The 25,998-nt window shown below is 33.3% G+C and overlaps 2 protein-coding genes and 1 long non-coding RNA gene across 4 annotated transcripts; 1 reads left to right on the top strand and 2 right to left on the bottom strand.

The window, feature by feature from the left end:
- Positions 1–6,801: 6,801 nt before the first annotated feature.
- On the bottom strand, positions 6,802–19,490 carry Pkc98E (Protein kinase C). 2 transcript variants are annotated; one of them, XM_066407003.1, is made up of 12 exons: positions 18,863–19,490; positions 18,402–18,462; positions 18,096–18,252; positions 17,636–17,667; positions 15,810–15,880; positions 15,456–15,687; positions 14,195–14,362; positions 13,701–14,058; positions 13,433–13,643; positions 13,079–13,240; positions 12,845–13,009; positions 6,802–12,786 (listed from the first exon to the last, which is right to left on the bottom strand). In XM_066407003.1, exons 1-12 carry the CDS (start codon positions 19,196–19,198, stop codon positions 12,622–12,624), a joined length of 2,118 nt encoding a protein of 705 aa, XP_066263100.1. In that variant the 5' UTR covers positions 19,199–19,490; the 3' UTR covers positions 6,802–12,621. The 2 variants fall into 2 exon arrangements, with proteins under 2 accessions (XP_066263100.1, XP_066263099.1); XM_066407002.1 differs by having other exon boundaries at positions 15,384–15,687.
- A 282-nt stretch (positions 19,491–19,772) lies between these two features.
- On the top strand, positions 19,773–21,168 carry LOC136419763 (POC1 centriolar protein homolog A-like). Its single transcript, XM_066406297.1, has 2 exons — positions 19,773–20,346; positions 20,680–21,168. The coding sequence occupies exons 1-2, from the start codon at positions 19,888–19,890 to the stop codon at positions 21,145–21,147; spliced, it is 927 nt and encodes a 308-aa protein (XP_066262394.1). The 5' UTR covers positions 19,773–19,887; the 3' UTR covers positions 21,148–21,168.
- A 1,488-nt stretch (positions 21,169–22,656) lies between these two features.
- LOC136419984 (uncharacterized) lies at positions 22,657–23,821 on the bottom strand. Its single transcript, XR_010753141.1, has 3 exons — positions 23,777–23,821; positions 23,348–23,720; positions 22,657–23,291 (listed from the first exon to the last, which is right to left on the bottom strand). It is a non-coding gene; the product is annotated as an uncharacterized lncRNA (long non-coding RNA).
- Positions 23,822–25,998: the final 2,177 nt, after the last annotated feature.

Below are 25,998 nucleotides of genomic sequence, written 5' to 3' on the forward strand. Positions count from 1 at the left end.
GTGTTTCAGGGATCAAGGTTAGGCCCTTGAATGCCTATCCCAATATCCTATTACCGTTGAGGTGACAATGGTGACGAAAGCAATGATAACTTCCTTTTAATCTAGAGCTCAGTTTTCAGCATTCGTTCATAGAAATTTAGCTAAGTTTAGTGCTAATAAGATGTTGCTCCGCCATGTACCGCTAGGAGAATGACTGATTATTTGTCTAAAATATGTCCCGGTAGAGTCATTTCAAACAATGGAGACATACGTCGGCCATCACGTCCACCAGATTTTTCCCCATTGGATTATTATTTATGGGGATCTATGAAAGACCTCATTTATGGGCCTGTATTTACCGATGTCCTTCATGCAGGATTTTCGGCAATTTTACATGCACTTAAAATATCACTGTTGAAAAGTGCACTATAGCTTTAACGTATTCGGAAAGTTAGCATTATAATTCTTATATCTCATAATAAGCTATCAAATTTCACATGCCATTTTAAACTCTATGAGCCGCATATACATATTCAGCAAACGTAATCACATCATGCATGTGTCATTTGAGTTCTGTAGCTAAATTTCCTGGCCGTTCGTCGGGTTATCAAGGCTTTGCGAGGGTCCCTCGCTAGTTACATTATAAGACTCCCCAGCAGAATATTAATGCATCATTATCACTTAAGCGGGAAATATGGCAGGAGGGAAGAAAGGCCCCATATTAAATTTTTATTTTTAGGTGCTTGACGACGTCGTTTGTGTTGACTCTCGAAAATCCAATCTCGTATAGCAATTTTATATACCTACAGGTAGAATGAAAGTGTGTATTATGTGACAACAGTCTCCCCACGATAATTATCGCAAATTTTGTCAATTATCCGACAGAAAAAAAGCATTATGCCAATGCTTACAAGCCGGTGGTTAATGGTCATGAATAAAGTGAAAAATACTTTGTTTTTACCACGTATGGCCAATATCACCTCGAGTCGTCTCGGAAAATCCGGAAAAGCAACAGCGATGGCCGTATTGAGACTTAAGCAGGCCCAACGGGGTGCCACCGGGCTTTAATTAAAGAGAAACGAGTGCCCCTTTAATGCAGCATATCTCGTGTGCGCGGTTAAGGGCCTGTCAAAAACAGAGAAACTCATTTTTTCGCTTTCGTTCTCTAATTCCTTTTTTATCAGTAAGCGGCATTCATCTGCCGTCCGGTCGACGGTTTTCCTGCACCCCGGCAGAGAATGCAGATGTGGGACAAATGAGCGAAGAGCTTAACATTTTCGTAATTTAACGGGCCTAAACTTCTTTCATTGTTTGGCGTCATAATGGAACTTATTAGCGAGATATTGGAATAAGTGTTCGCAGATGTCTCCGTTATCGACGGAAAAGTCAGGTTTTAGTAAAATCAGATATGGCATAATCGTTTCGATTATTGAGGAAACTACACATCGTTTCAATAGCACAATAGTAAATAGTAAATTAGTACACTTTAACACAAATGCAAAAACCAATTATCATCTAATGACTGTTTAAGCTTATAAATAGATTACAAATGGGTTAGGTACTTAAAGTGGCAAATGGGGCGTTAAAGGATACATAAAGCTCCTAAACTCTAAACTATCGGTGCAAATGCTGCAGCTACTTTAGGGCCAAATTATTAATCAGCTGTTAACTTTAACTGCTGGTTAATTTTATATTATTAGTAGCATAAATTCACATAGACATCCGCTCACTCGAGCTTGTATATTTATCGTTACCGGGATCTCCGTGGTTAAGTACCAAAAACGAACGCTCTGTATATACATACATATTCCGTGCGGCTCTAAATTGTCCCCCTTTCCCTTGTTAACTTTTTAACAATTTTTTTAAAAAGCGTCATTAATTAAGACAAGAAATATCATCTTTTGGCGTTTAATTATTTTTTAAATGTTGCTTATATCACCGGTAGCGCGACATGGGTCAAATGACGCCCTAAATTAAAAGTTTTTCAAAGCTACACTCAAGGGTGTATTGCGGTTCAAATTCTATCAATTAGTTTTTGCGAAAAACAACTATAAATTTGGCAAAAAGTGCAATACAAACTTAGTTAAATAATACGTAAATAATGAAAAAACATGCTTGTTGATAGGAAATTGGTTGGTTTTCCATTTTATACTCACAAACAAGTTTTTGTTAAAAAAAAATTAAATAAATAAATAAAAATAAGTAAAGATTGGTTGTGAGCACAAAATCAAAAACAAACCAATTTCCTATCAACAAACAAGTTTTTCATTGTCTACGTACTATTGAACTGAGCTTGTATTGCATTTTTTTACCAAATTTATACATGTTTTTCTCATAGACTAATCGGTGGGTTTGGAATCGCAATATACCATTAAATGTAGTTTTGGAAGGCTTAATTTGAGGTGTCACTTGACTCATATTTCATTTTTTTTAAATCGGCCGTTTTATGTTACCAGTGACGTAAGCAGCAATAAAAAAAAATTAACAAATATCAAAAGATAGTATTCTTATCCTATTTAAAGCTGATTTTGAATTTTCAAAAAATAATAATTTGTTAAAAAGTTAAAGGGGGGGGGGGGGGGGGCAACATAGAGCCTCACGGTATAGAAAATGTTTATTTCCAGAGAAAAAAACTATTTATATTTAGTTTTTCTGTACTTGTAACAAAAACATACATAAATAATTATTCTAAATGCCAAGAAAAGAAAAAATACATTTGGAATAGCTCCAATAGAATGGTTCAAGGGAAAAAGAAGCGGTAGTGTCTTGTAAAGTAAAAAGGGTTCAACATGGTTCGGTCGTGGCAATTGTCTTTCCATCTTGCCTGAATTTGTTGCAGTCTTCCAATTATTCTTGTCGTGTGTGTGCGTTCGTATAGTGATTGATTGGATGGTTTAAAGAGGATTTATTAAGCAATTTTTACTGTTCATTATTTATACAGGAGCTAAACAATTGATTTCCATGGCACTTTTAATAGGTCAGAAAAGCATACAGGAAGTTTAGTCAACACGATCATCCTAACAGTAATGACTAGCACGTTGATACGTTCATTAAAAAATCTCGCATGTAGATCCTTGTTCAACTACATCTTTCTGGCCAAGTTTCTCGAGGAGGACAGTCCACCAAGTGGTTGCTCAATTTAACGTTACAACACGATAAAAAGAACACTACCATGAGCAACAATCCTCACAGCTACTTATACCAACCAAAGAAGAACATTTAAGTTTTCTTCACCCGTGACAATACGGCCTCGTGATGGTGACATATATTTATTTTTTCCAGTCACGAAGAAGACTTTTTAGCGGACGCGGATTGAGGTTCCGTTGATGCCAATTTAGATTAACGTAGGGGCATCTATAGCAGCAGATTTCTAAATTTTAAATGGTTCGAGTTCAGCGTCCGCACCCCACCCTTTAAATCCCTTCGTTTTTACCCCGGTCCAAAAATTACCATAGCTCGTCGGATTCCCGTTGGCCCCGGCTTAGGTGGATAATTTCCAGCAACCGGCTTGCTGGCTAGCTTTTCAGCCGGCCATTCATCTCCGGTTTTCAGCCATTACCCGCTATCGCTTAGCCCGGCTGTGTAATGGACCGTGCTTTGACTGATGCGAGTGTCGATCCGACTTCCGCAACTTTTCCTTGTTCCCGATAAGGATCTACCATTGATTACCATTAGAATGCCGTTGAAACTGATTTTAATGAGATTTTCCCAAATGTTTTGGTTGTGGTGCTGGCACTGTGGTTCTTCAATACTGCCTAAAACAGATAATATTTTTAAACAAAAATAATATAGTGTGTCTAAGATCAAGATGTCCAGCATTGGTATCTCGTAAACGATTATAGGCACGGACGTGGTTATATGGTGAGCCAGGGGCGAATCAACGCAGTTTCACAAGCAATCGTGATAAAAATATTCCTTTCTAATGAAACTGCCATTTTTATTATTTTTTGAGTTGAAAACTTCTTGGCCGGCCACTGAATATATTTGCTAGTAGTTTTTGGGCTTAGTTAGATCAAGAAAAAAGCTCCTTTTTGGGTTGAAATAAGTGGAATCAAACGCCAGCTCGAAAGAAAAAATGTCATCATTTTCCATTTAAAAATTAAATTGTTTATTAGCATATTGGAAACAATCGCAAAAATCGAGGAAATTTTGACTATATTAATGTGACATCAAAAGTGAAACTTTGAACGTAATCACCTCAAACAATTGACGTGAGCCCTGTGCCGCCCATGTAAGTTTGTCTCGAACTACGTTCGAAAACTTTAATTTCCAGACTGGTTCCACAACGTTTAACAAAAATTTAATTATTATGACTTCAATTGCTTATTCTCTTTAACCTGGAAACCTTAATTATTGCCTCATCAAAGTGTCATCGTCAAGAAGATATAAATTAAATAAAACTTACATCTTCTAGTAAGAAATCCACAAAAGACATCGCTAGATTTTGTTTTTTGTCCTTTTTAAGTTTAAATGAACTAAAACCATTTCGAGATCCCCTTGCTGCCTTGTCCTTATATTGGAACACTGCATATTACTTCGTATATCGTCACCGTATTTAGACCGATGAAGTATACACTCACAAAAAAGGGCTGTAAAGGTATTTGAATGTTTGGAGGCCATTATATCGTTGTTATCGTTTGACCTATGAGTCGTACCTTTGCAAAAGGCAGATTGTGAAGTTTTTTGCATGTTTTCGTACCGATATTGTTTTGAGTCGAGTGTTAGCGCGGCTGCAAACAAGATGAACAAGAAGAACTCTTAATTGGGTGTTTGTTTCAAAGAGTCGTGGATTACGTCACTAGTGTAGCTAACTTTAGTCAGTGAGTGGGGGCGTCATGTAGCTGACATTTAGTAAGTGAAAGTGCGGGTTACTAAGTACTTTCTTCTCCTTTTGTGTGAACGACGTTGGACGGTACCCTGTGGAGGATGGATCGACAGAAGTAGAAGGTAGTGGCTGTTTTTTTCCGGGTGGGGGGGGCTTAGGGGTAAAGGCAAGTTTTAGCGGGTAAATAAAAATGGCGTAATTAAAACCCTGGCTGGAAGCTGAAGTCTATTCATCTTGGAATAGGAATTAAAGTAAGGTTTGAAATGGTACTCTGTTTATGATATGAATTTTGAAGGTTCTTTAATTCTCTATTTTAAGAGCCTAGAGGTTCCAGAAATATAAAATGTCTCACGTATATTTTATTCACGCTAAAAACAGTTCTAAAATTAAAGGTATTCCCTAACGATTCGCTTTCAACTAATGTACCTTCTGTGTAAGTTGCTAGGATTTCACACGGCATCATTTGGTACCATCTTTATTTGATCTTCATAATTCTAAATATGTATCTACTTCTTCTTTTGAAAAGTACCATCTTCCAAGGGTAAAATAATAAATATCCCTAAGATCCCCTATTATTCCCTCAGTAAATTGAATATTGGTTCACTAAATAGTACTGGATAAAAAAGGACGTACCTCTCTCGTGAATTATCGAGATGACCTACCTATTCCTTTGATAAGGGTCTATTAGGATAAGCTTCATTATCTTGAAAAAAAAAACATTCTTCACTGTATTAAACGTTCAACTCAATTTTTGGTTATAAGGCAAACCCATTCTATAGTAAAGCAATAAGTGTGGTGAAAGTAATATTCTATACGAAGTTTCCATTTTCTCTCGGAAATGATACTAGGCCATCCATCAAAATTTAGAAGTGATAAGATTTTTATATAGTAGTTTTCCTGAAATTAAACAATTTCATTATTACCAAACCTCATTATTACACTTTAAATTCATATTAATTCCTGATTGATTTGAATTGATACCTTTCTAACTGGATACTGGTGAATGGACGAATCAGTTATTAATGACTGTAAGGCAAAATTTCCTTTTCCTAAATATGAGTATGCATACAGGGCCCAGATAATTGGAATCTTCTTGTATTCATAATCCTTCCACAGGTAAAGCATACTCCTTATCTTCAAGAAAAGCATTTAACAGGATAAGTATTAACTTGCTGGTATGAACTTACCTCAACTTTATTTTCTGAGACAATATCCACAAATAAAGTAAAATTTACAGAAAGGGCTTTTGTGGTCCTGTTAAATTTATGAAAATCAAAGTAGGTAATTTTTATTAAATCGTCACAATATGGTTCATATCAAGCAGTTGAGCAAATTGATGATGCAATTTTTGTTAAAAAGTTGAATTACGATTTTTCACATAAAATTAAAATTTTTAAGATTAACAAAAATAAAGACCTGTAATTTCATGGTAAATGAATGTGTATCTATTAGGTACTTTCTGTTATTTCCCAACGCAGAGCAAATATAGTTTAAAACACGGTTGGGACACTCTATTCACTTACAGCTCGAGTACGTATAACGCTTACAGCTTACAAGTAATCATTGGACACTCACATCATGATAAAGTTTTTTGTCTCTTTTTAAAATTGTGGTGGAATCGACTGCATTAAGCTGGTAAGATCAAGGTCATGCCTATTCGTACTTACATGGGTAATAGAAGAAAAAATAGCAGCACAATAAAATAACACAATGCAACTTTTAAATGCATATAAAAAAAAATTTACGTTCACAAAAAGCATCTGAAAATATACAGGATTTTCAGCATCAGTTGCGCAGTAAATGGGTGCAGATAAAAATATGCAATTAAAAGATAAAATCGCTTTAAAGTTCCATCTACTAATGCCAAAATCATGATTGTAGGTATAATTGTCAAACATTAGCGACGTACTCATTAACCAGTAGCTAAAAATATTAAACATCCTAATTTCTACTTATTGCAAACAATACGGGCAATTCGAGAAAAATGAGACCCAAAATTGCTACTCAAATAAAAGACGTACTTTATTTTCCTAATACTTGCAAAGTAACAAATACATTTGACACATGTAAACCAACAATAGGTACATCTTCATAAGTAAGGTATGTCCTACCAGTGTTAACAAAACGCAAAGTTTAATCTCGATATAAAATACAATTTGTGCTCTAATAACGGATAATGGGCGAGCTCAGAAATATAACAAATTTTCCTACCGGCGTAATACTAAGCTTCAGTGGTGGTCATAATTATAGCAACAGTTTTAAAATTTTAAATTGTATAGGCGGAATTACCTCAATCCAAAATATGTTTTACATACGACTGTTGATGTTTATAATATATATAAATTTGATAATAACAATGGAACACGATAATGAGCAAAACAACAAGTTCTACCATGGCCGTCGCAATCTCCAGATTTAAACCCTATTGAGGATTTGTGGAATTACATTGACAACCAAATACGGCACAAAAACCATACTAATTTAAATAACTTGTATGCAATACTTCAAGAGGCATGGCAAAATATCAATGCCAGTTTTATTGATAAATTAATAGAATATATACCAAAAAAATGCGTAGAAGTTGCGAAACAAATGGGATATTACGTAAAATATAATATAAGAACTAGTATTAGCCTATTAGATTTTTGTATGTATAACTGTAACTTATATGAATTTAGGAAAGTTTCTATATTTTAGTCTAACACAATATATTTTTAAAAATTTTTTACTGGGATTGTTATCATCATATTTTCATACATTATAAGCATTAACAGTCGTATATAAAACATATTTTGGATTGAGACCCCCCTAGACAATTTAAAATTTTAAATAGTCGCTATAATTGTAACCACTACGGCAAATGCCAACGTTGTCAAACCAACCTTTTCCGATAACGCCCATTAACATTTGGCATGTAGGTACATTAGTAGTGGTTCTGACAAACTCATCGTTAGACAAAACTTTTTAACAAAATTCCTATAGGCAAGATTTTCCCATCAACAACAATAAAAATCTATCGACATTGGGAAACAGGACGTAGTAACATTAAAATAACGGACATACCAAAAATGATACAAAATCAATATAAATTTTGATAAAGACTTCTCTCAGCAATATGAGAATTATTTTATCCTAAATGAAAGTACATATTTCCACTATTGAGATGCATTGACTATTTCAATATGTAGAGATCTAAACACTTACTAATATAGCGGGTTAATTTGCTTACTTACACTAAATTTCACATTAATAAATAGCTAAACATTATGTAATTTATATTTACTTTCAACAATACAATACATTTCTTTGAAACGCATTTTAGAATGTGTCTATTTTAATGGCAAACATTTTATATTAATCATAGTACTATGTTACAATCATGAATTCCATGTCTTCATGAGTAAATTTTCTTCGATCCAGGTTACTCCTTTGATACTTTACGAAACATTCAGACACCTACTAAATGTATTTGACGACATTATTTATACCAATCGTTCTAACCGAATATTTTTTAACATCCCCCATTTCTCGTCAAATCCATTTCATTCACTGACATATACATAATACATTTACAAATTAAACAATACATAAATATTTTTGGCAATAGAAAATTAGTATTAAATACTTTGTGATAATAATATATTATATGCACTTTGTTCACAAAATAACAATGTTAAATTATTAAGATTGCACAACACTTTATCACAATACATTAATAAACACAAATATTACTTATGGCTAGTGCTAAAAAAAATGGAGATTAGCAAACCTCTATTGTGCCCCATTGACCAATGTCAGGGGGTATTGACATTTTTCTTCTATAATTTATCCCAAACTAGTTCGTCGTGTCATGTACTGTTTGTTCTTCACATTACACCTATGAGAATTCATCTTATATAAAATAGAATCATTAAAAGTAACAGTAATGTGGTCGCTACTTTCACAATCTTGTTAACCTAAAATTGCAATTATAATACATTTTTTTAATAAATCAATAAATATCCAATTTTCTAATTCTAGAGCACACACCTTCAACAGAACAACAATGAGCCTGAAAATTTGTTGTTCTGTCTCGAAAATGGACTCAGAAACATTGTTGTTAATAATTTAAACTGCCATTAGAATGGGTGCATAATGAAGCCCATTAACATTAACGGATTTGCTAATCTCCTCAAATGCTAAATGGTTAATATAAACCGAAATATTTAACAATCAACACCTTTCCACTGCGCTAAATATAATTTATTACAATAATATGATGTGCGTTTTAGCCGAACTCAATTCGCCTGAGTAACGATTTCTATTTAACAGCACGTTTCTTCATTTAACACAAATAAATAATCTTCAAATATAAAAATAACACTACACAATCAACACAAATAAATAAGCTATAAAAATACTTAAATACTTGTAATATATATAAACAAAATAATAACTGTTTTTTTCGTAAATGTTTCAAACGCGATTCTAACCGATGAAGTACCATTTTTGGACAATAACCCGATTTGACTTTTTGTTGCTCCAGCAAATAAGACTTACATGTAAGAGTGAAACAATACAAAAATAAACTACATAAAATAAGCGTAAAAGGTCTAAGATAAAATGCAAAATGAGATTCAAATAAACATTCGTTTTTCAAATCAAAATCAGCTTGCAGTTAAATAGCATTTGCTATAGAGTTATTGTCGAAATAAAGTACCTATCTTAGTTACTTAATTCCCTAAAAATTAAGCTTTGGACCTAACATTAGAAATTCTATATTATTTCAATAGCTACATAGGCCAAAATGACTAGAAATCCACTGTGATAAACTCTGGTACAAAACAAAACATGTCTTAAAATGCCTTATGTGGTTTCTTGTAAGGAACCTTGACATTTGTGAGAGGTAAGACCATAATGTAGTATTTAAGATGCCGATTTAGTTTGTATAATTTAATACTGATTTCCTTTACAAACGTGGTCCAAGCTTTCTTGAAACAATGTGTGCATATTCGCTGTATAATACTGAAAACCTTTTTACTACAAAGTTCCATGTCCGATATCAGGAGAAAGTGTTGAGACTGTAATTTAATGAAATTACATGGCAATATTCGAGTATTATTAAAAACAGAAATGAATGATTAGAAGAAATAAATATCAAACTACGAGTAAATTTCTTTGCAAGGCTTCTTCAACAGACAACAATGCTGCGTTTTGCATTCTAAGGTGCGGAACATATCTAAATTTCGAGCTTCCATATTCATATAAATTTTAAATATATTCATAATCATATTCATAATTTATACTCAAAAATAGATTTAAAGTGCAATTCCGACTCGGTTAACCTTGACGCAAAATAGAGCTTGTTTTCTGATAATCAAACCAGATTTTGCATTAGCCTATAAAAGGCAATAAAGGTACTATATTCTCACTGCTTTTGTGACAGTGCCATTATAATCCAAGGTAACAAGTCAAAGGTTAATTAATAGTTCCAAATTCAAGAGAGCAAAGTAAGCAAGATAGAAAACCAAAAACTTATAATATTCAATATTGTGAATTTGTTCACATCAAAAGTAACTTTTAACTTTTTTGACACACACTTAAGTTTGGTATGATTTACTTCCAAACACCCTATATACGAAATTGCATACTCTTATCAACAGTTTTTGCTCGTAAATCAAATTATTTAGCACACTTACACCATAAAATTCTTTCAAGAAACTCAAAATTACAGCAACACTTCTGTCATGGTTCCTTTATACCTTAAAATATACAGGTACCTAGCTAAACTAACAAACGCATCAGGTCTTAATTCATTAAGGCCTGGCTCACTTCAGCAATTACTTGTATGTCTAGAGGGCGCTCTAATTTAAATGTGCAATTCAACCTTAGTTCTATCATCTTAGATTTTTAGCAATACCTCTATTATGTTATTATGAAGCGGAAATTAGTTAGGATTTGCCAAAAACTAAAGGTAAGTGTTCGTTTAGAAATTTACATTCCCATCAATAAAGACTGTAGGTAATTACAACTACAACACGGTATAATACAATTTAGTTACTTCTTATTTTAAAGAAGAATAATGTCTCCTTGTGTGGAATATTCTCCATAAAAAGACTTTTAACTGTTACAACCATATCAAGTAAATCTGAATAAAAAGGAGAATTATTATAGTCGGATCGAGGTTTAAAAACGTTCAGACTGCGACCTGTTCTCCAAACAATGGGCTATCAACTACATAACAATCTTAATATCTCTGAGATTTAGAATCTTTCAATTAAACAATATTTTATACAGCATTCAACAAAATCTACAAGATTCTGATTAACTGAAAATCTATGATAAATTCTAGGAATGGATACTTCTCATCTAACATAATTTTTTTCTAAACATTTTTGGTCTTTTATAATTCTATTTCATCTTTAGAACTAATGAAAACATCCCGAATCAGACAACACGAAATGGTTATGCGATCCGGAATAAAATCTGCAAGTGATCTTTTGAATGTAAAATCTAAATAACATGTTTTCATGACTCACGTTTGTATGCGAACGTGACTTTGAGGGTGCTGTTTCAATCGTTGGACTGTTAACCCCAAGCACCTTTTTATGTATAAAATAAATTCTCCAATCCAAATGCTAAAGTAAACTTGTAGCAAACATAAAATTTCGCTGCGTTATTAAAAATATTTAATTTTGATTATATAATGAGGCCAAAAAGTTTAAATAAAATCATACTTTACCTTTGTTCCACCCTGTATAAATAAAAACTGGTTTAAAAAATACAATGTTTACGCAATGCAAAAATTATTTGAAACTCTCCACGCAGGCCATTAATAATTATTTAACCAACAGGTGTATTAATAGCGATGAGATTATTAGTAGCCCATTAATACAAGAGTTAGTTACAATATTTTTCGCCCACTCCAAGGCCAAAAACAAATACACGTCTAAACATTTTAACATTCCGAATTAATTCACCCCACTTAAGCTGGAAAAAACCTGTTTCAAAATGAAAAATTCAATAAATGTCAGGCATTGTCGTATTTACCTAATCCGATCGGCGAAAAATACATAAAGCATCTCAAGTGCGAGGGAGAACTTAATTTATTCAGAAATATAATTTCTTTATCTACTTGTAGGTAATTTTGGGAATCTCAACGCATACACCACGAAGTCATTTCGCCTAATAATATTTGTATTAAATATTTCTGAAGATGTACGAAGATACAGTGTTCATCCCTGGACTACTACCAGTTTATTTCTGATTTATTAAAAAAAAAGTTAATTCTGCGTTCATTATAAGAAGTTTTTTTTATGAACCAGGTATATTTTTTACACGCAATAGAATCTTTTCTTAAACTTGTGTTCGTCCATAATTTTTTTGCCCTAAATGTGGTATATTAAGTGACTTAAAAAAAACACTTTATGATACCCCGTTTTTTATATGTTCTCGAATTGACTAAATCACAAATAAACCAGTGGGAGTCTGAAGTAATACCTGTATATGTAATATAGCACCATGTGCTATAGCAAAGAAACCAAATTATTGATATGAACTCTCTCCATTCACCCTATATCTCGGTATTTCTCTCAACAATAAACAAAAGTGCTAATATCGACCATTCAACACAAAGGTCTGTTGAGGATGCCAGGCCAGCTGTCATCGCAATTATTAAACTCGGAACTAACCTATCGACCGACGAACTTAAGAGCAACAAATGCGTCCGAGTAATTCTAGTAAACTACGCGTAAAGAGGAATATTCGCAATTAAGAAACGTTCCAAAAACTTAAGGGCAAATTACGCTCTACGGCTCGTCTAACATTAAGTTCCTTAGTTACTCAGTCACTATTCGAGAGGGATTGAAGTCTCTGTTGATGATTGAAAATCCTCGAAACTCTTCTTGATTAATGGATTGTAATACCTCGTTGGTAACTGGCGTTAACACGGGTTCTTCCCGTGTAAATTCTGCATCAAAGTTAGCCACATCTTTTCGGCTTCTCTGTAATATCGAACATAAAGCGATAGTAAACCAATCCGTGAAAACTTTAGATACTTACGATTCTGGGCCTAAACGGAGGTTTCACTTTCCTGTTCTCTAAGGCATTCCAATCGATTTCTTTGAAGAAAGGATGACCAAGAATAGCAGCTTCACAGCCCTGATTTACAACACATCCCAAGCGTCTGTTCGGATTCTTAGTCATGAAACCCTTTAGTATACTAACCTAAAATGAAAAGAAACGAGCAATGATTAACGCGAAGTCCCGACGAACTCCAAGTATATATATACGTACAGCTTCCTTGCTCAACCAAACTGGATATAACACATCGTCATGTAATATTGATTCAAACAGGTCATCTTCATTGTCAGCTTCGAATGGAGGTTGTCCGGCCATCATTTCGTACATTAGGACACCTAACGCCCACCAATCTACGCTTGCACCGTATTCCAATTCCTGTAAATAATAAAATTATAACACAAATATCTGGCCAAAGTACAGGATGCCAAAGCCAATTATTTAATATTTTTGTATCAAGTGGGCGTAATTTAAACTAACTTAAAAACTCCGCACCTACCAATGGTTGTTTTCAATACACAATTGCAATTATTAATGAGCAACTCTTACTATCTTTCTGTAAATACCTACCTGTAAAATCTCAGGAGCAATATAATCGGGAGTCCCGCAAAAAGTTGTAGTAGTAACTCCATTGAATATCCCTTCTTTGCACATCCCGAAATCGGCTAGCTTACAATGTCCTTCAGCATCCAAAAGTATATTATCAAGTTTCAAATCCCTATAAACAACTCCGTTTCTATGTAGGAATTGTAAAGCTAATGTCACCTCGGCGGCGTAGAACCTATAATTTCCAAACGTTACTAACTCGTTATGTATGACTTGGGACAATTATTATTACCTTGCTCGAGGTTCATCAAATTTTTTCGCGCGTTGAATTTGAAACATGAGATCACCTCCATTTACGTACTCCATAACAAAAAATAACCTGTCTCGAGTTTGGAAACAAGAATGTAAAGCCGTTAGGAAAGGATGTTTCGCAGCTAGCGTGAGAATCCTTTTTTCAGTCATTGTACAATCAACATCATCATCCTGGATAATTACATCTTTCTTCAAAACTTTCACGGCATAGACCTCGTCGGTACCCTTCTTCTCAGCTAGCATCACTTTACCAAAACTGCCTTTACCTAATACTTTTATGAAGTGGAAATCGTTCAGTCCGATGCTATTTTTACTTCCAGTCTTCTCAATACATTCTTCTAAAAAAACTACATCAGTTCAGATTAAATATATACCAGGTGTTTTTATTATAGTAAGGTGGTTATTCTCATGACTTAAAACTATAATTTATTTTTCCCTGACAGTTTTCATTATTTGCATTCTATTTTCACTTACCACTGTTTTGCAACTTTTCTTCCATCATTTTGGATAGATTCTCGTCTGTACTACTTTCGTTAGCTAGCCCTGCAGAATTTTCTCCGCTTCCATCGCCAAGCGCTCCATTTCCCGATGCCGGCACCACTTTAGCTCTTCTTATGGGAGTTTTACTGTCAGGTGACACTCCTATGAAAACACATTTTATTTGTTCTGATCACTCTATAATGAATTAATTTTTTCAAAGATTTCACAAGCAAGTAGAATTAATCAATTCAACAAACCTGTCAATATTCACAATGGTATGGCCGGGTGTGAAGTAATTCGTTATTGAACATACGATACGATGGTAATGTAAAAAAAGCCATACTAGCTCCATTTCCCTCGCACCATCGCTTTAATAGTTATCACTCTTTCGCACTATTCACAACGTTTTTTATTCAAAGGGTAGAATCGGGGGAGTAAAACATCCCTGAGATTTACTTCGAAAATATCAATATTTATTAACAGTGAAACGTTCTGCTCCCCAGATTCAAGAATCTGAATCCAGATGGATTCCACACTGTAGGTTTTTATATAATTAAAAAGTCTATGAGACGTCATTTCCTTTATAACAATGTCATGCATCGGCTCAAATACGATGAAGTTGGGTCTTTAGTATTCAGGGGGTGTTATCTGAATTTTCTAAACTTTATTAGATATATTAGAAGAAATCAATTTTCAAATTAAAAGCCGTGCAATTAAAAAATGGTGGTTACTTGCAGGACCGAACATGAAATAAACAAAACTTAAACATACAGACAAAACATCAGGTTTTACTAGTCACTATCTTAGCAATAAATCAGTTGGGACAGTATAAAATTAAACTCCTGAACCAGGAGGTGACACTCTCCAACATAGAAGGTGCTAGCTCTCCAGATAACTATTCTGAATTAACATTATTACCATCCAGTGCCAAAAGTTTAACATCAAATAATAGAAAATAATTGTCAAACTAAAACATAAGTAAAGCGAATTTAGTAAAATTATGCGGCGGCATTTTGCACATAAATGACGTGCAAAGCGTTTTCAAAATTCTTCTAATATAACGTTTTTTTTGTTCACCGCTATTAACGCCCAAATAAAAAATTCCATTTAGACACATGTCATTGTACAGAATACAGTTCCAAATTATTTCAGTGGTAAAAATAGATAAACAAACATAACATACCATGCAAAAACAACGTGATCGGACTAAGCACAGGCACAGGCAAAGGCTCACACAAGCAGGTTTCTGTGTTACCTATCTCGGAAAGTATTTCTGCCATTTGCTTTGTGTTGACGCCGCAATTGTTGGCGACGTTCCTCTGACACCGTTTATGAACGTTTAGAGAACATGCCTCACACTGCAGGCCTTGCTTTATCAAACCATAAAGTAAGGAACCACAATGATCGCAGAACGTAAACCTCTTGTAGTTATGCACCACAAACCGATGTGGGATATTCACGTTGAACCCAGTACTTTGAACGGTGGGCTACAGAAATAAAATCATGGTGAAGATTTGACACAAAATTGAATTCAAAGTGGGTTGAAGGCGACTGAACAAATTAGAAATACAATACGTACAACTGTAGTCATAGTAACAATAATACTTACTTCTTCCTTCATCCCTGGACATTTTGTCAGCACCACGTGATGGCATCTCTTGTGAACCACACATGTGCAAACTGAAAAGTAATAACATTATGTATATCGTGGTGTCTGGGTAATGCATAGAAGCAAGCTAAAAAGCATTAATAGATTGCAAACTTAATAAAAAAAGGTGTTTTGTACATTGAAAAAATACGACAGTCATTTTGTGCGTAAGTTTCTTAGGGAAAGCGATTCCCCTTTTCATTTGCTGAAAAACGAAAGAAACGAAATATTACTTCTTTGTAAAAAACACAGAGGTGTGATTATTTGCTACTCCATATTCTTCGTAAGTCATAGCCAAATTTAAGGTCTAAGAAAGGCTCCAGTTATATAAAATAACTTATCATTTTTTTATTCTTAAAACCCCTCCTTGATTCTTGATATTTTAAAGTATTTTAAACCTCAGATAGAATGTCGATCATTATTGTATAATAGTGGCTGAGTTCAGCAGAATTAACAGTTGAGCAATCGTTAGGGCTTCTGCTAAATGACATGCTACCCTTGAAATAGACTTTATTAAGAGCTAAAGTCATTTTTGCTTGGAATTGTAAGCATTTGAACAACTGTCACCTCTACTGAACGTGCCTATTATAACGGATTCTCTTTGCAACTTTAATGCAAAAAGAATATAATATATTTCCATCAGTTTTTACTGCATAGTGCAATAGTACGTTCTGTACTAAACTACAAATGGAATTCACTATGAAATTTTTCAGACATACTGTTCAAAATTCCAAATTACTAATTTACATTTTAAATATTTTGAAAGCATAAACCTACTTATATTCCTTAATATCAGGGGAATAATTTAATAGTAAGTGAAATTATTAGTTATTTATCAGAAAATCATCCCTAAAAAATTGGGAACTCTTAGTTGAAAACCAACACGTTTTTTGACCGCTTGAGTTAAGTACTGGGTTTTATTTGAAGTGTTAAGGACAAGCTCAACAAACTTTTTGTATATTAATAGGCATTTAAAATAGGACGATGGGGTTTTTCCCCTAATCAAAGTGTATAATTATTGTTTTAAAATCGAAAATACAAAGAAACTGTAATGTAGGTATTATGCTTATAGCATTTTCAAATTAAACAATATCTAATATCAATAAAATTAGCAATCAGTTGTTCTTTAAACAACAGCTTGAATGCACAAAGGTTGAATAACAAGCGGCTTTTAAGCAAAATTCAAATAATGCGGAAATTAGTATTTAACAAACGCATAAATGCATAATGTGTGTCAGAGATGGTTTACTTAACTGCTTTAACAAACTTCAGTCAGTCAAATAAGAACCATACAAACAACCAATTTTTAGATCAAATTAACCAGAACAGTAAACTTTCTTTGAGTATTATCTATCACAAATTCTGATTGAAATAAGAACATTTTGTTTAGCCAAATTTCAATTTCGTCTTAATGCAAATGGTTCCATAATATGTGGAACTGACCAGAACAATATCAAATTGACCTGTCATCTGAAGCATTCATAAATGTTTCAGAAATTCAAATAATAGAACTACCACCTAAGTATCCAAATCACCTTACAGGAAACACCAGTATTACCACAAAAATAGTAACCTTCGTCAAAATAAAACGTAGTATTACTGCCGCCACCATATTCTCATAAATACTATGTTATAGATCGAATAACAATAAATCAACCAAGCTCAAGGTAACAGGTGCTTGAATAAGACACAGAAAATAAAAAATGCTTCAAATTAAATAAAAAGCGAGAAAGCTGTATTTGGTTAACATAAGTTATATAAAGAGCATGCTCTAAACAGTATCATACCTTGACACTGATAGCCTTGTTTGCCTAAACCCCTGAAAACAAAACCACCATTAACATGTATTAAAGCCCCTATTAGACTGAACATTATCTTCTCTATGGGTGTATATGAGATTGCAAAAGAAGTTTGAACATGAAATAATTATCTAGTAATTGTTTTCAACGCACTCCTCAATGTTTTCTTCCTGTTCCAGTAAAATGTGTAAAAAACTGAAAGATTTTGTAATAAACCTTACCCTATGGATTCCAATCTAACACCTGTTTGATTTAATTACTTTTCCTTATTAAAAGAATTAACAAAGTGACTTTCATTGAAGAAAGTTACAAATGTCACTTATAAGATTTTGAAGAGCTAAAATAAGTCCTAGTATCTTTCTATGAAAGCCATATTGTAAAAATGTTCATTGCTAGTTCTTCTAACATAAAATTGACAATAATGTTAGGATGGTCAATTATGGCTCACCATATAAATTCTCTGCAAAGCGAGCAAAATGTGGGCTGTCTCAAAAAGGTTGCCATAAATTTGTGTCCATTCACTTGATGGACTCGACGACGCATCGCGCCGCGACGTCTATTGAAGCCCTGGCGTTCTTTAAATTCCCTGGGTTTGCCTCCATATTCTGTTAAATTAAATTTACATGAAAAGATTTGAAATTAGTGAATGTGTTAGTAGTGCTGGTTGTTATTTTTTTGAAATGATTTTTTAATTTTACATTTGAAAGCTTTGAGCCTTGTGTGTCAAAAACTAATAATTTATGTTCTGACTCACCATTAGCTGTATGTTTTAAGTCAATTCTAATACGTAACCGTCCTGTTGGTTCCAAGTTAACCTAAAAACAAAAAAATATTAACTCTAATACGCTGTCAATTATAATTAGGGCCAATTTCCATAAAAATATTGAAATAACAAATTGCAATTTAAGAAAAAGATTAAAGAGCTGTGGGAGATTTTTACTGTGCTGAACCCTAAAAGATGCTACTTTCACATCTTTAGTATGAACTGTAATAGATAACATGGAATCAGCTATGTTGGGCATTATGTAGGTTTTGTATGAACCCAACTAGTTAATGGTCATAAATGTGGAACCAAAAATGTTAGTATGTTAATTAAAGTAAAAACATATTGGTCCTCACTCTTGACAACATGATTGTTATTTAAACTGCTAATGGAAAGAGTTGGAAAAGTTGTACTTGAAAGTGACCTAGTTTTAAAATATGGATATATCATACCAAAAAGGCTGATTCATCTTTATCCCTGGATAACAGGTCTTCAAAAGGAATAGTTATGTTGGCCACAAAAACATCAGGAGGTATGGCAGCATCATGAAACACAGTAAGGGTAATGGACTTGCTATTTTCAACTCCATGTTCAAATTGCTCATTCCAGACTGGATCAAAAGTTTTCTGTTTTGTTGTGGTCCGACCAAATTGGGTGTCGTCCACTACAACAGTAACGTAGGGGTCCAGCGGCTGCTCATCCTTCCCAAACGCGTGCCGTTTGGAGTAATCGGTGGGCCGTAGACCTTGAGCTTCGCATATTTTCACGCGAACCGTGCCTGTAAACATGACCCCCTAACGCCACCGAAAGCTTTGATGGTTAAATCACCACAATCCGCACTAAACAGCTTTGTTCTATATTAACTACATAGGTAAACCAGCACGAGAAACAGGAAAATTCTATTTCCAAAGAAAAAATATTAGCTCGCTTTTGACAGCCATGAATATGAAGGTCGCAGATTCGGGATTCCGTTCGGTTTCGACCTTTCGGAGACGATCGGTCAATTTCGGCTTTGCACCCTCTCCCGTTTCAATAGTGCCAACAGTTAGGCTTAGAACTGGGAAGAATATTCGAAGTCACTGTATTAGCCTCCTTGAAATGTAAAAATAAATGAATGAAAATTTCACACAGATCCCACTCCGAACTTTCTTATTCATATGCTGACTCTAAAGTCATACACATCATCCGCACACACGTGGAGCCCTCGTCAACTGGAACTCACCCTTACTTTGCTCTTTCGGAATTTTTATGAAAATACTCAATATGAAGTTTCGTCGCTACACACACACTGAACACGGAGTGCTATTTCTGAACTCGGCTGAGGCCCCCATAGTTGCCCCTATCACAAATCAACCGTCACGTCGTTTTTGTCATTGACAAATCTCACCGTTGTCTTGTTATGATTTTTAAATTTTCAAAAATAACAAAAATTTTATTAATCCAAGCCGTAAATTAAAAATATTTTGAATGCTTAACAATGTCTTTTGCAAATATTAAGATTGACGATCCTAAAATTGTGAGTGTGCTTAAAGGCCATCAACAACCCGTGACAAGCCTAAGTTTTAATCCAAATGGAGACCAGTTTGCTAGTAGTTCAGAAGACAACAGCATAATGATATGGACCAAATGGTCTAATCCTTCAGAGACAGGGCCCAGCTATAAATTTTCGGGTCACAAAGCCGCCGTCACCTGCCTAGAATATTCTTCTGATTGTAGACTCTTGGCATCATGCTCAAAGGACCATACTGTTCGATTCTGGATTCCCAAAATTTTGGGCAGTTCAAAGGAATTTAAAGCCCACACTTCGGCAGTAAATACTGTTAATTTTTCTCCTGATGCCTTAAAAATTATTACTGGCTCAAATGATAAGTCAATTAAACTTTGGGATGTGGAAAGTCAAAAATTTATTGGAAGTTTTGTGGGACATACCAATTGGGTAAATTTACGTTTTATTTTAATAATTCATAAAGGACTTAACCCAAAGATTGTTAGGCATTTTTTTATTTATTTTGATGCTCTTGTTTAGGAAATTAGGCAGGCAGGAAAACTAAATAAAATTGATATTTTGCTTTTTTTGCAATGTCATATAAAAAGGCCATTAATAATCATCTGTTGTATTACAAAAATACTCTTTGGATATTTCAACTTGAAAATAAAAAAAATATATCTTGAATTAAAATATAAGTCCACTTTTGTCAATCTTGCAGACGAAGTAGGTCTTTTTGGCCTCCTCCCACCATCTCAGAATCCAATAGTGATTTCTTTCCAGGTGCGATGCGCAAAATTCTCAAGACTTGGAAATTTAATTGCATCTTGTTCTGATGATCATACCATAAGAATCTGGGACACTGTAAGTGGCAACCCCATCCATGCATTTACAGCAAATAAAGGAAGCCCCAACTATATAGCAATGCATTCCAATAATCATACTATTGCTGTAGCTCTTAATACTGGAGTTGTTCGTATTTATGATATTAAGAACCACAAGCTCTTGCAACATTATTCCTTACATAATAATGCAACTAGTCTTGATTGGCATCCAAAAGCCAATTACCTATTAACCAGTGGTTTAGATTCTAAATTAACAATTGTAGATATAATGGAAGGCAGGCCACTATATACTTTAAGTGAACAAGCAGGAATTAAGACTTGTAAATTTAATTTAGATGGAAATTTCTTTGCATCTGGTGGAAGTGATAACTGTGTGGTTGTATGGAAAACAAATTTTATTGGTTAAAGTTGTACAACTCAGTTATGAATTATTTATACAAACTTGTGATTGAAAAAATATATATACAAAGTGTAGCAAGACTTGTAATACAGTTGATTGACACTACACAAATGTCACATAGATTTTTAAAATGGATCACCCTGCCTGTATAATATTATACATAGAAACCACTTATTTGGAGCAGTTCATACGGGTGGTGTTAGCATTTCACACATACTTAAACTTAAACGTGGCACTAGAGTAAAATGGGAAAATATTAAATTAGCATTTAAAAGTAGGATTATCACAGGTATAATTATTAATTTAGTAGATAAAGATATAAAAAAAATTTCATGGATGCGGCTCACATATTTAAATTTCGAATTCCCAACATTTTGAAAAAAACATTTATTAATTACTTGTTTTTGTGGAGAGTTCATAATAAAAAAAAAATGATGAGGAAAAAACAATATAAATATTTTAATACGAAAAATTTTGTGATTGTCTTAACTACAGATCTATTGCAGTGGTTCAGGATAATGTATTTACTGAAATTCTAATAAAAATTGAAAACTTTCAAGAACGAGATAGTGGGTGGGCTCTCCGTCAAATAATTAGTCTAGAAATTAACATTAGCAAGTATGAAATAGGTAATGGTGGTTCATCATTTATAACTCTTCCGAAAACAAGTGCCAAAAAACATGCATGTATCAATATAGTTAATAACGATCAAGGATGTTTCTTTTGGAGTATTATATCGGCCCTATTACCAGTCTCAAAAAATACAAATATAGTTTCTTCATATCCTCATTATAAGTCAGTACTCAATGTAGAAAAATTTAATCTTCTAATGACACTTAATCAAGTTCCTAAATTTGAAAAACTTAATAACATATCTATAAATATTTACATGCTTGAATTGCATGAGACTGAATTAATAATAGTTCCTGCAAAATTGACACAAAAAAACTGAATAGGCATGTTAATTTATTATTAATTCACAGTTATTACTCACCAAAAATTCACGATTGTAAACCAGTTCCTGAAGGTAACGTTAATATTGAAACTAAATATCACTTTTGTTGGATAAAAAATCTTTCGCGTCTCATATCTAACCAAGTGAGCAAACGCAATGGTAAAATTCATATATGTGACATATGTTTAAATTATTTTTTAAACGAACAACTGCTAAATCAACATTCTAGTTTATGTGAAGAGAAAAATCATTGCCATTTATCATTTCCCACTAATTACACTCATATTAACATTAAAAATTATCTTTAAACAGAGAGCTCCTTTTGTAATATATGCAGGTTTTGAGTAAATTTTAGAAAAAATTTCCACTGCGGAAAATAATAAAACTAGAGCTTATCAACAAAGAACTTGGAGAGAAAGATAAATGAGACGCAAAACAATGTGCGACCAACTGATGATGACAATATCACAATTCATTCAAATATACCAAGTCTCATTGTAGGAATTCCTATATCCGATAGTGCAGTAATTTTGGACGAAATCAAATTATTATTTCTTCAGTTGTGCACTCCCCAGTGGATCCAAAAATCACTATTTTATTTGGAAGGAAAAGACGTATTGAAATATAATTATCAGAAAACAATTTTGAAAAGGATATAATAAAATTTATCAACGATTATATCATACCAGACACTCAATATCATATTTATTTCGAAAATACAGACATATATGAACCATTTTCTACAAGCATTCAATTCAATATTTCAAGTGGCCATTAACAAAATTTATTAAATGTATGAAAAGGTTAAAAAATATTATGGGATAAATTGCAAAAATTCATTTTTCATTCATTTATCAACGAATGTGAGAGAGAGGCTTTTAACATCTGCACTTTATGCACTACACATTTTTAAATATAGAAAACATTTTAAAAGTTCCTTGACATCAAGTTACTTTATACTTTTTCATAACAATCAAAGTAACATCAATAAATACAAAATCTGTACCCTGAGTGGTTTTGTGGTGGGGGATATCCTTGCTGTTGGGTATAATGTGGTGGCACATGCGATAGTGGACCATCAGAAAGAGCATGACTAGAGTATCCACCATATTGTTGTTAATAACGATATATAATTTCATAAGTCAATTATGATATTGTGGACCTTCCGGAATCGGCTGAACTGCTGGAACTATTGCTACATAATGAACAAAACATAAGTATACTTACATAAATATATATGTATTTTCTCACCTAAACTGTAAAAATGCTGCTAATACTGTCACGAAATTCTGCTTTTCTACCAGACTTACAAACTGTAATGTTATGGTCTCTTGACCATTATAGATGAACAGTTCCACAATCAGTGTGGCTTAATTTTCACCGTTATCAAATGCCGTTATATGAGTGTCCTCTAGACCAAAAAATATTTTCCCAGTTTCGTCTTTGAAAGCAATAACGCCACCCTGATATATTGTTACGATCACGTTTGCCAGTTCATTAGCCCCTCCTCTTTGGTACTTCACGACGTTGAAGCTCGACATCTTTTTCTTTAGTAACTTGATCTTATGTCGTTCACGTTGAAAGTAACGAAAATCCATTATCAGTTTTTTCATATCCATTTTATCTAAAATAAAAACTACCTACTTATTGGTTTTTATCATTGGTTTAATATGTACTAACCTATTCCAAGTTTCGCCTGCCGTCTATCACTCTGTCGCGTTGTCTCGTCCCATTAATAAGACTAGAGAGCGCGTTGTATGTATAAATAGTTGCATACAGGATTACACAGGGCCTTCATTAATGATTGCCCACCGCGTGACCGAAAATTTAGGCAACCTACCATGCATCAGTTGGTTAGACTGTTCAGTTTCATAAAAATAAATCCACTAAATAAAATTAGCTGGCAAAATTTGTCACGGGAACCGTGAAGGGTAGGAAATAATTAAATCTCTAACATCATGGTTATGTTACGGGAAAGTTTGTACTTTTATTGGAAAATATTTTATTTACCTACGAAATTGCGATTTGCCAATAAGGCCAGCGGTAAAATGAGGCACTACTCCGTGACATGACGCATTAAAGTTAGATTAAATAGTGGCCAGGTCAAAAAAGTGCATAATTTCATCAAAAATTAAATGGGCAAAAGATGCAACGCTACAAGGCCCATTGGAAATGAAGAGAAACTAGCTGCCTTTTTAAGGAAAGTCATTTTAATATGTAATGTACTTATTATTATTATTCAAATTAATGTGAAGTAAAATTATTTATATAGGTGATCAGATTATGTGAGCCATTAGTTTATTGTTCCTCAAGGACATTAATGGGGCTTAACAGTGAATTGTCCGAGTAATTGAGGATCATTTCCTGTGGATTTTAGATTTTCCAATAATTTATTTCTCTCTTCAACTCTTAATTTAGCCTTTTCTTTATGTTTTGTCCATAGTCTTTTAACAGAACAGCCCCATATCTTTCTTAACTTTTTTAGCCAACTTTGGGGTTGCACTTGACGCGGATGTAACTCATGTCACAGGTAATGGTTTAGGAAGTTTTTGTGGTTGCAATTCATCCTTTGCACTTTCGTTTTGCTCCTGCATATTGAATTCTAAAATATCTTTGTTTGTCTACAGATCTGACATTTTTTTTTTCACTTCCATACTTTAATACTTTGAGTCGGCACTCCACTTTTAACAAATATCTGTTTTTTTTTTATTGCATCTGTTAATGAATGACAATTTTTGAGTCTTTATCAAGTCATAAAATCACACAGAAAATGATCTGATCGATCTCGTAAGTGAAAAGAAAATGTATGAAAGTATTACTTTTTCATTCTTACAGAAACGTCCACAAAATATCATAATCATTATTAACCATGAATGATCGTTTATTATAGATTCTTGGCTGCAGGAGACATTTGCAGAAATATTTCGTACAGCTACAGAATGGTATGGTCCATTACAGTTAACCTAAAGCTGACCTAAAAGAAAATGTTGTTTTCCTGGAATAAGGAATGAAGTGATTGAAACATCTAATACATTAAATCCACATTATAATAGATGCTGAAAATGTCCACAGTTGTTATTTAAACACACATTTACTTGGCTTTTTAAATTTTTAAACATGTTTTTGAGTTGTTTCTGTGACACATTATTTACTTTCCGGATGATTGCCTCTTTCAATTCAACAAGAGTATGGAGTCTTTTTTTGAAAATTTTGTAGTCAGTAAGTAAGTAATTAATAATTATGTTTTTTCAAAATGTTGGAAATTCGAGATTTAAATATGTGAGCCGCGGCCATGAAATTTTTTTTACATCTTTATCTACTAAATTAATAATTATACCTGTTATAATCCTACTTTTAAATGCTAATTTAATATTCTCCCATTTTACTCTAGTGCCAAGTCTATGTTTAAGTATTTGTGAAATGCTAACACCACCCATATGAACTGCTCCAAATAACTGGTTTCTATGTATAATATACATATACCTATATTCCTATTCTCTTGCTTGCTAATTTTACAAATATGTAACCATATTCATTAATATTAACTCTAAGTTTTCACACTAATTTGAGCATTCTAAACTTGTCTTTGAATAATGTGTGTCATCTCACAAACCTTTTTCTTATGGTAATTGCATGGACACTATTGAAAGCAATAGGTTTTCAATTGGCATGTTTAAAAAAAAAATGTAATAGACAGTATTAAATAAAATATCTATAAATCTATCATAACAACCTTTAATTAAAAATTAGCATAAATAAGTACATAACAACCTGGCTGTTATTCCACCATGCAAATAAAATTATTTTAGTAACAGCTGTAACATACAAAATAGCCCTTTTCTGGAAGACTGAAAATACAATTTTTACAGTAATCTCCTTCACACTGATTGCAGCATTCTATA

The sequence above is a fragment of the Euwallacea similis genome, chromosome 3, assembly GCF_039881205.1.
Source record: "Euwallacea similis isolate ESF13 chromosome 3, ESF131.1, whole genome shotgun sequence".
Lineage (NCBI taxonomy): Eukaryota > Metazoa > Arthropoda > Insecta > Coleoptera > Curculionidae > Euwallacea > Euwallacea similis.